The sequence below is a fragment of the Nanorana parkeri genome, unplaced genomic scaffold, assembly GCF_000935625.1.
Source record: "Nanorana parkeri isolate BGI_ZX_2015 unplaced genomic scaffold, ASM93562v1 scaffold1713, whole genome shotgun sequence".
NCBI classification, from domain to species: Eukaryota; Metazoa; Chordata; class Amphibia; order Anura; family Dicroglossidae; genus Nanorana; species Nanorana parkeri.
In genome coordinates, this window is record NW_017307981.1 from 159197 (window position 1) to 169367 (window position 10171).

Here is a 10171-nt window from a genome sequence, read left to right on the forward strand (position 1 = left end):
ATGGTGCTAGCTGCCAGCCTGCATGCACCATAGAAAGGCATGACCTCGTACAAAAATTTCAAAGCACACCTGAGAGGGGAAGAAGGTAACTCAGGGTGCCACAGCACCCTGGTTGAGAAAGGATGTTCTAAATACAAGAAGTGCAGGTATTCTTACCTGATGTCCTTTGTATATTTCTTCCAGATCTGTGCAGTAATCCACTGTGAAACTTTGTGGAATTCCTGTAATAAAGACCAGTCATTGCCACTCTCACTCCTTGTGCAGAGCTACTGGTCTTGTATCCGCCTCCCCTGCAGATTTCTGCTGGCAGCCTGTAGTGGGTGGACTTGCCAAACCCTGCTATAGCACTGGCTATGTACAGCACAGAGATAATGCCACTGCTATTTTTACAAGATAATATTTGGGTTTGCAAAGGCATTTGGTGCACACAAACTGTATTTATATCCTTTCTAGCTATTGAGGAATATATTTCCATGAAAGTTTTGTGTCCAGAGTTCAGCGTTTTTTGTTTATTTGAAAAAATGTAAAAATATTTGATTCTTAACTCTGTTCTGAGTAAGGCCTCATTCACACGTATACGCGCGTACGTGCGTATTGTACCATATGCAACATATGCAAATAAATGGCTCCATACACACAGCCGCGTATGGAGCCGTATATTTGCGTAGCGTATATATGCGCAAAAACAGAATGGAACAGAGATGCGTCCGGGCAGCGTATTTCTGCGTATTTACGTGCATATACGCGTTTACGCGCGTACATGCGTACAGCACATTAAAAATTCCATTATGAGTGATGCATTCTGGGATTGTATATGGTGCACGCATATATACGCTCGTATATCCGCGCATAGACGCTCGTATATATGCGCAAAGACGCGTATATGCTCAATATACAATTTTGCTTGCGTTGTGTGTGAATGAGGCCTTAGAAAGGTACAGCTGTGGTGGATTCACACTATTTTTCCTGTGTTTCAATATTTACAAAGTGGCGTCTCAGTGAATCCGCCATGAAATGCTGCATAGCTCAAGCATTAGAAGGTAAAATAGTTACAGTCATGTCACTACCTGTCATGCTGTTACAAGTAAGCAGCCAAGTCAATAAGAAATATCTGACAGACACGTGCTGCTTTCCACAGAGAGCCAGTGGGATGTTAACCTTGTCTGTCGGCCTCCATTAGCCTCATAGAACACAACCAAACGATTCTAGCACCCACAGAAATGAACAATGCCTCCTAACCTAGCAGGAGTAAAAAAAGAAACACATAGTGAGGAAATGCTGTGTGTACATTGCAACAAATATGAAGTAAGTCTTTTCACACATCCATTTCCTCTGTTAACCACAGTCCTACCAAACAGGGGAACATTGTGAAATATCCTGTAAAGGATCCATTGGACCTGTTTTATGCTTTTGGTGGACATCTGTTGCCAAATCTACACCCCTATATCACAGCATTTATCCTAATAGACTATACCCTAGTACACAATGCTAAAATTGTAATGTTTTCCATCATGTTTTGTAGATTGTACACATACAACATGATTTTTCAGCATTAGACTATTATCACTGATCTCTAGGCAAACAGCTGAATACACAAAAAAGGGAGCTACTGTTACCATACAGACCCGTAACACTACCTGCTAAAGATATTGTATTTCTGCCCATCCACTTCTGAGATTTACACAGCTCTGCCACTCTGGCCAGACAGGAGACCTCATTTTTCACTGCTGCAGTTCAACGAAACACAGGTTGTGTCCCTCTCCCAGCCTGTGATTGAACAGTGAAAGGAAAAGCAGCGCACTGATGAGCTAAAGCTTATCTCTCTGTCACTCTGCTTTCCTCTTCCATCAGTAATATGCTTGCACCGCAGCACAAGTGATTGGCTCTCAGTGTTGCTTCTGCCTCCCCCCAGTCTGAGCTCTGCTGTACAGGGACTTCAAGAGGCTGAAACCAAGTCAAATTCAGGTACTTACACTGCTTCCATTTTAAAAAAACACATATAAAGGATGTATTGATCAATAAAGAAGCTGCACTAATGTGTGTCTTTTATATCTGCCTGGAGTTCAGGTTTAAAGTGCATGGATTACTTTTTTCAACCGCATCACACCGCAATGCACGGTATTGCAGTACTGCGCTTTGCAGCGTGGTAGATCGCATTGTGGATGGGCGAAGCCTTTGGGGCCATTCGAATGAATGGCAACGCAATGCATCTCCCCCACTGTTAATGCACAGTAGGTGCGTTGCGTGGTAGGGCACTGAAGGTTTACAATCTGAATGCACAGTAGGTCACTCACACAGTAATCATGTAATGTAAGACTAGAGTGTAAGGTGTGTTGGCAACTAGCCTTAGCCACTTCAGGACCATAGGACCATAGGATGTACATGTACATGGTTATACAAAGATCATGGCTGGTGTTGCTGCTGGGGAGGGCTCTTGAGTACAAGCAATCTGGGGGGCTGTAGAGCCACCCGAGCACTTGTCCTGTACTGTATGTGTACCGCAACCTCCCACACACCCCACGTACACCTCCCCACCGCTTTGTCTGGGCTCTCCCGCTCCTCTGGGGATCACGCCAAATACGCTCAGTATGGAGAAAGGGATACAGACATCCCAACCTGTAAAAAATTATTTTATGGAGGTGCCCTTCTCATTTCGGAGGGGGAGGACCTCCCTGAAATGATGGCAGATAGCAAAAGAGCTAATGCTTTTCCCATGCTATCTGCTGTTTCGGGTCCACCTCTGCTGATTGACAGCAGCAGTGGGCGGGTGCAATAGCCAGCCTGCTACTGGCTACTGCAAATTGCAATAGCCAGTAGTAGCCTAGCTATTCATTTCCATACTGTCTGGTTTTATTTTTTTATTGTTTTACTCTGACGGCGGCCGATGTCAAAATAATAAAAAAAAAAAACAGATAGCAGGGGATCCCGGAAAGGTTTGCCCTACTAGAGCAGAGTAAACCTTTCCGGGATAACTTATTTCTCTCCTGGGCATCAGGGAGCCGCTATCTAATAGTGGGAGACTCCCAGAATTTCCGGGAGAGTTGAGATGGGGATAAGGCTAAAGAACGTCCGTTCCCCGATCTGCTCTTTGGTCACTGAAGCTGACAAGCGCCTTGCTCTCAGCACGGTAACCCATCCGCTAAAACGCTGCATTTTAGTAGACAGGTTAGTGCATTTTGGCACCTCCGGCAGTGTGCATTGAATCACCCATTGCCAGAGCCGTCATTGTTTACATTTGTATTTATTCATTTTTGTTAACTTTCCCTCAGGCGGCAAAAAGGCTTGGAACACCCATGTTCCTGCAGCAGGGATAAACACTGAAGCTGGATTCACACATTGTAAAAATGAGGGCAGTTTGTGTGTTGCCATGCATTGTGGCATGTGTGTTTGTGTATTGTTGCAGCCTTTTAATAGCAGTCAGTGTTTTCTTGCCTGAAAAAACGTGCATCTACCTGTGTAACCATTCATTTCTATGGACCGCAAAATGCATGTTGACACGTTGAACGTTGACACAATAAGATTCACACAGATTGCGTTTGTTGCAATGCATTGCACTGAATGAGTATGATTAGTTTGTAGACCATTTCTATGTTTGCTGTGGGTTCCCTATAGTAGTTAATTGTAAAGTAAATTACCACTGAAAGCTGCTTAGATGTAGAGAGCCTAAATTTAGCCTTATACAGCACAATCGGTGGTTTCCATCTGCAGTGTCTCTGTCCAATGTTAGCCCTGGTACACTCTAAAATGGAGAACAGTTGTTGGCCATCATTACCTTTTAACATGATTGAACTAAACGATTCAAGTGGAACTCCAGGCAAACCTTTGTTTGTTTTGACTAAATGGCTACTTCCATCAAAGTTTATTCTCATGGGGGTTTGATTTGTGACAGATTCACTTCAATCTGCAATGCAAACTACTGTTCAGTCTGCCAACAGTCATAAAAAGTACCTCCTTGTGGGCTGGACAGGCCTACCAGAAGTTCCCATTTTATGACAGGGCCTTCAATACAGAATTGCATTGGGCATCTGAACTATTTGTGGGGGCATATAACTTTGGGTTAATTCAAATTAAAGGGAGCCATATTGTACAGTATACCCTTGCAGACCTGACTTCTGAAAAGTGTACAATAATTGTGGGAAATGCACCTTAAGTGCATATATGAAAAAAGTTGGATATGCAAATTATCCAGTTGTTTTTCTTAATCAAGCAATTTAATAGCAGCATTGATTCCATGTAAAACTTTTATGTTTCCCTCTAATCAATAGTACTAGTAACCATGCAAACAATAACTTATCACACCATATACTGTAAATCTCTCATATTTTTCAGTTTGTTGATGAAGATCTCTTCCTTTCTTCAGTGACTGAGAAAACTGAGAGCGCAATTATATTGTATGTTATCTGGAGTAGAGCTGATATATGATGCACAACCTTTTAGAAGAGGTGTGTACGCCTTCATTCCTCTGTAACTTGTGCCCCAAGGGCTACTACGGTAAAAGCTCCACCAAAACCACACTGTAGATCAGCTATGCATATTGATTCTCTACAACTGCACAAGTAGTACATTGAGAATTGAACAAATCCCCCAACACAAGAATAAATAAAATAGTTTTCTACAATAACTTCTACATCACTCAAATAATACAGCGAATCAGGGTCAGAATAAAAATAGATTTCTTTAATTTCTTTGTGGCAATATCTGTGTTCTGGCCTAATCTGAATAGTGCAAATCAGTAAGTGCAATAACAATTATACTGATAATATAATGTTATTAATATCTTAAAATGTATCTATATTATATGGGCAATGCTTATCGCCCTGTTTTTATATACAGTATATGGGCAATGAATCTCCCTGCTTTTATATAAAGTCAATGGGCAATGATGGTCTCCCTTCTTCTTTATACAGTACTGTATATGGCCAATGTTGAGCTCCCTGCTTTTATATAAAGTATATGGCCAATGCTGATCTCTCTGCTATTATACAGGGGTAATACTTATCTCACTGCTTTTTTATAAAGTATATGACCAACGCTGATCTCTCTGCTTTTATATAAAGTATATGACCAACGCTGATCTCTCTGTTTTTATATAAAGTATATGACCAACGCTGATCTCTCTGTTTTTATATAAAGTATATAACCAATGTTGATCTCTTTGCTTTTATATATGAGCAATGCTGATCTCTCTGCTTTTATTTATGGGCAATGCTGATCTCCCTGGTTTTTTTAATAAAGTATATGGCCAATGCAGATCTCCCTACTTTTATATACAGTACATAGGCAATGCTGATCTCACTGCTTTTATATACAGTACATAGGCAATGCTGATCTCACTGCTTTTATATAAAGTGTATGACCAATGCTGATCCCTCTGCTTTTATATAAAGGATATGGCCAACGCGGATCTCCCTGCTTTTATACAAAGTATATGGACAATGCTGATCTCCTTGCCTTTATATACAGTATGTGGTCAATAATGATATCCCTGCTTTTATGTAAAGTATATAGACAACTCTGATCTCCCTACATTTATATACAGTATATGGATAATGCTGATCTTCACACTTTTATATACAGTGTATGGACAATGCTGATCTTCACATTTTTATATCTATGGACTGTGACGATCTCCCTTCTTCTACATACAGTATATGGGCAATGCTAATCTTTCTGCTTTTATATACAGTATATGGGCAATGCTGATCTTCACACGTTTATATACAATATATGGGCTGTGACGACCTCCCTTCTCCTACATACAGTATAAAGGCAGTGACGATCGCCCTACCTTGGTGATCTAGAAGTTCTCAGTAATAAGAAGTATAAAGAGAGTGAAAGGTATGTGTTTACCTGTTGAGTTTAAGAGCGAATGCCCTTCTCTCGGCGCTGGACAGTGAAGCCATGGTGTGTGATCCCTGTGCCCCAGTGCTGCACTCTCCTTCATGCCTGTGTACTTTCAGCGAGCTGTCATCTGTCACTTCCGTATTCCCCCTCCCTCCCTCTCTGCCTGCTGCCACCCTGCCTGCCTACTGGGGGAGGGATGCACAGCTATCAGGACGATCAGCTTGTCACAATCTACTTTTCTTCTACTGTTGCCATTTCATTAGGATCTCCTTTTTTTTTGCTCAAGGTTGTCAACAGGATGAGCTCCATTCAGTGTTTAAAATAAACAGATTTCCGAGTTTTTGGAGGATCATTATAAGTCATATCCGCAGCAGTCAGCTGTTCCGATCAAGGTTTATATGCCTGCTCCAAAATGGGGTGACGTCTTCTGCTGTCCCACGTTGCAGATTGAGGAATGTACTCTGCTCACACAGGCTTGTTAGGCTTAATCATGTTGAAATGTGACCCCTGCTCTGACAGGGGGTTAAGCTGCTCTTTCATAGTGCTCTGTTCTCATTCCCACATTTAATTATGAGGATCACAGTGTGGCTGCACATTTCTCCAGTCCTGGAGTCTTGATCCTAGTCTTCTGGGTTATTATTCTATAACCCCCATACAGTTTCATCATTCTTCAATTTCCTGCCTTTGTCTGTAAATCTGCATGGCTGCATATGCAAAATGGAACTTCTGCTTTCGGAAGCCAACCCAAAGGTGCAGCACTCCCACATCTTCATTGGTAAAATTAATCTTTTAGTAACACAGACAGATGTGTTTTGTGCTACATGTTCATATGTATCTGTCAAACGTTGGAAAATCTTATACTAAATGGTTTCAAACCTTGTGTTAAAGCAGAACTCCAGGGAAAATTGTTCTTAACCCCACTGCAAGGCTTAGTGAGCTTGGAGTGGTGACTGCTTTACAACACACACACAGGGACCATGGGGAACAAAAGTAGTCACCCTCCAGAAGGACAGTGACAGCATGAATTCAGAGATGATTTGAGGAACTACAGTCAAGTGATACACAAACAAGATACATTTTTATTAATAGTTAAAGTGACATTAAAGGATTTTTTTTTCTCCCTCCCAATGTTAGTGTAGGGACTTACCTTAAATGATGCCTCTTAATCCGATCATCTTCTTCCTTGCTGTCGTTTTTAGCTGTCCCTCCAGCGCTGGTGCGGGTCTCCGATCCAGCGCTGACTCCTCTGTCCTCTTATCTCATGTCCAACAGGGTCTGTGCGGGTTCACGCTGCTCCATATACTTACCTTGTGTCTCTCCTCGTCTCCCGGCCGAACATCTGAACTGCACATGCGCCCGCCCCAAGATCCTTTGCGGCCACCCGAGAAATGTTCAGATGTTTGGACGGGAGAGGGCGGCGGAGACACAGGTTTCAAAAGTTTTTTTTTTTTTAACGTTTTTGCATATATCTACTGCTTGCTAGCAGTAGATATATGCAAAAAAAACATGAGGGTTTAATAACTCTTTAAAGTACTTCAATGCACTCCAGAGTTTAGGCTCCATTCACATGTGAGAAGTTTTCTGCGTGTATTCGGCCGTACGAATACAAGTGGAACCGCACTAAACATAAAAAACAATGCATTGCAATGTGCATTGTTCAGACTATTGCAACGCAAAATAATCCAAGCGCGATTTTATGGGCGGATTCCACATGTTCTGGCTATAGTAATAGCTGCAAACAAGCGAAATCCACCCGTATGTTAACATTTGCGCGGTTTCTTTCTGTGTGGTTTTCCATGCGAAAGACCACACGGAAAACGCTACCGCTATGTCTGAATGGAGCCTTAGTGTCACTTTTAAAATGCATTTCCCTGGGCTAGCTAATAAAATGAACATAAACATCTGATTGGTTGTATAGGCAGCAAGGCTCTTTTTCTTTTCACTACTTTTTATGAAGCAATTCCGAAGAGGAACAGAGAAGAGTTCAAGGCACCAAACTGCCGCCTAAGTTTCACATTCCTAGGTGGTTTTAGAGATATTTTCACTGCACTGCCCTATGTTAACCACATAATTTTTATCTTTGCCTTGCTGTCTTCCTGGGTGTGTAGCTTTCATTCATCAAGAAAAGAAAGAAATATTCAGCTCCAGAAAAAGGCCTCTAAAAATACGTTTTGGTCTTGGCAGACGGACTCTAGAATGTTGCTGTAGGTTGTAACAGGGTCTCTGCACTTTCTACTAGGCTTAGCTACATTTATCGGGACAAGTAAATATTATACTGGAGTCCGTTCTAAAAATAAGGCTTTATTCAAACATGTGGTATTTCTGGCAACGCTGTGCTTCCAGGTATAAACTGTGGCAACACATCTGCACAAAAATGCAGAGATTTGTTATCTATTACTATACAAATAAAAAAAACAAATATACCATTTTATTTTATTGACTTTTATTATTAAAGCAAAGTCTAGTAAGCACTATAGGTATCTAAAACTGAAACAATTTGATTTTATTATTTTCTTATGGTTTTTTTTATTTAATGAAAAGCCGGATAATATCTGTATCTGCACATTAAAAAGTGTCAAGTTACTCTGAACAATTTCAAAGTGAATCTGTCCCCATAGAAATGTAGTATATGGATGTGTCCCCTGTGCTCCTCACAGCGATTGGACCTGAACAACCGTGGTGCTGGCAGTGATAGTCACGGGTGGTGCTGTGTGTATCAAACTTGTAGAAGATGAAGCCAGCACTCCAGTAGCAGAATTAATCCTTGTGCTTATTTACTGAAGTGAAATGTCACAAACGTGATATAGCAAACACTTCAAAGTATCACTTGAGCCAAAACTTTCGGTTTTTAATACATTTGGGACCAATAGAACCTATGTTATTTCTGGGCTTCACACTTTTTAAAAAGGTTTTTAGGCCTGTCCCAATCGCTTATTTTCCTGGTGGTGGAAGATCACTCACTGTGTCATTACTTGTAAGTGAAAGGCAATGTGGTGGGTTCATGACACCCTGCATTCACAGAATCTCCTGCCCGATTATTTTATTTTTAAAGATATTGGCATAGTGTGCGTTTTTAAGCTTTTTTTTCTGTCTATATCTTTTCTGAGGGAGTTTCCCCTCGCTTTCTTTATGTCACTATGTTGCCCTGATGAAGGGACCCTGTGTGGCCCCAATACGTTTCCTCTCATTAACATGCAATGATTCTAGATCTTTAACCTTTTGTTAAGACAGATAGTGTTCAAATCTAGTTTACAACTGATAACGAGAGCATCCATAACAGTACATACAGGGCTAACTATGGTAAACTTCAACTCCCTGGCCAGCTCCTTAATATTACATAGCAGAGGGAACATTTCAGTTTTGGGTATTTTAGAAACGCAAGTTAAATGTAAGCAGCATTTTTATTTATTTTAATTTTTTTAAAGTTATGCTATGTGAATGAGAACATGTAACAAATATTGAATAGGCTTATCCGAATTTGATTGCAAAAGTGTAAATGCACTTTAATAAAAGTGTCAGCCTCTTAAAAGGAAAATGTAGTCTCTTTTTAATAGATATCATCTTAATGTAAATAGCCTTAGTTCCGTCCCCCGACTCCTGTTCCGTTCCCGTGCCCCGCCTCCTCTGCTATCGACGGTCGATACCCCACCTGCTCTTAGGTCGCTGGCCAGTGATATAAGAGGACACCGCCTCCTCCATTCCGTACACCGCCCTCATCTGCCGCAGCGGCTGGCTATCACTGACACAGCTCCGCAGTGGCTATGAGGAGAAATGCGCCGTGGCCGCTGCTGAGCTGTGTCTGAGACAGCCAGCACCCCCACATGCCATAGCGACCCAGGCTGCCCTGGCCGGTCCCCCCTGTGCCTGGGCACCATAGCGGCCGCCTGGGTCGCTATGGCGATTGTTACACCACTGGCCCAAATCATGCCAGGAAAACATGCCCCAAACCATAATACTGCCCCCACCAGCTTGAAGGGTTGTACTCATGCATGTGGGGTGCATGCTTTCATGCTGTTCCCGCCAAATTCTCACTCTGCCATCTGCATGATGCAACTGGAAACGTGATTCATCGGACCACATTACTTTTTTCCAGTGCTCGAATGTCCAATCCTTGTGTTCCTGTGCGAATTGGAGACGTTTTATCTTGTTAACTGCAGACAGCAAAGGTGTTCGAACAGACCTTCGGCTTCCATATCCCATACGATGCAGTGTACGGCGAACAGTGTGTTCAGAGATCATTTGAGAGGATCCCTGATTAAGATCTGCAGTAATTTGATGCACTGTTGCCCTTCTGTTGTCTTGTACCAGTCTTGCCACTCTCCGTTCT

General features: G+C 41.9%; 1 protein-coding gene across 1 annotated transcript in view; it reads right to left on the bottom strand.

The window, feature by feature from the left end:
• Positions 1 to 5977, bottom strand: part of DOCK8 (dedicator of cytokinesis 8) — a 129582-nt gene extending 123605 nt beyond the window's left edge. Inside the window, exon 1 of the mRNA XM_018571256.1 lies at positions 5851 to 5977. Coding sequence (XP_018426758.1) covers positions 5851 to 5903 — 53 coding nt within the window. The 5' untranslated portion in view covers positions 5904 to 5977. The remainder of the gene's footprint in view (positions 1 to 5850) is intronic.
• Between the last annotated feature and the right edge of the window lie 4194 nt (positions 5978 to 10171).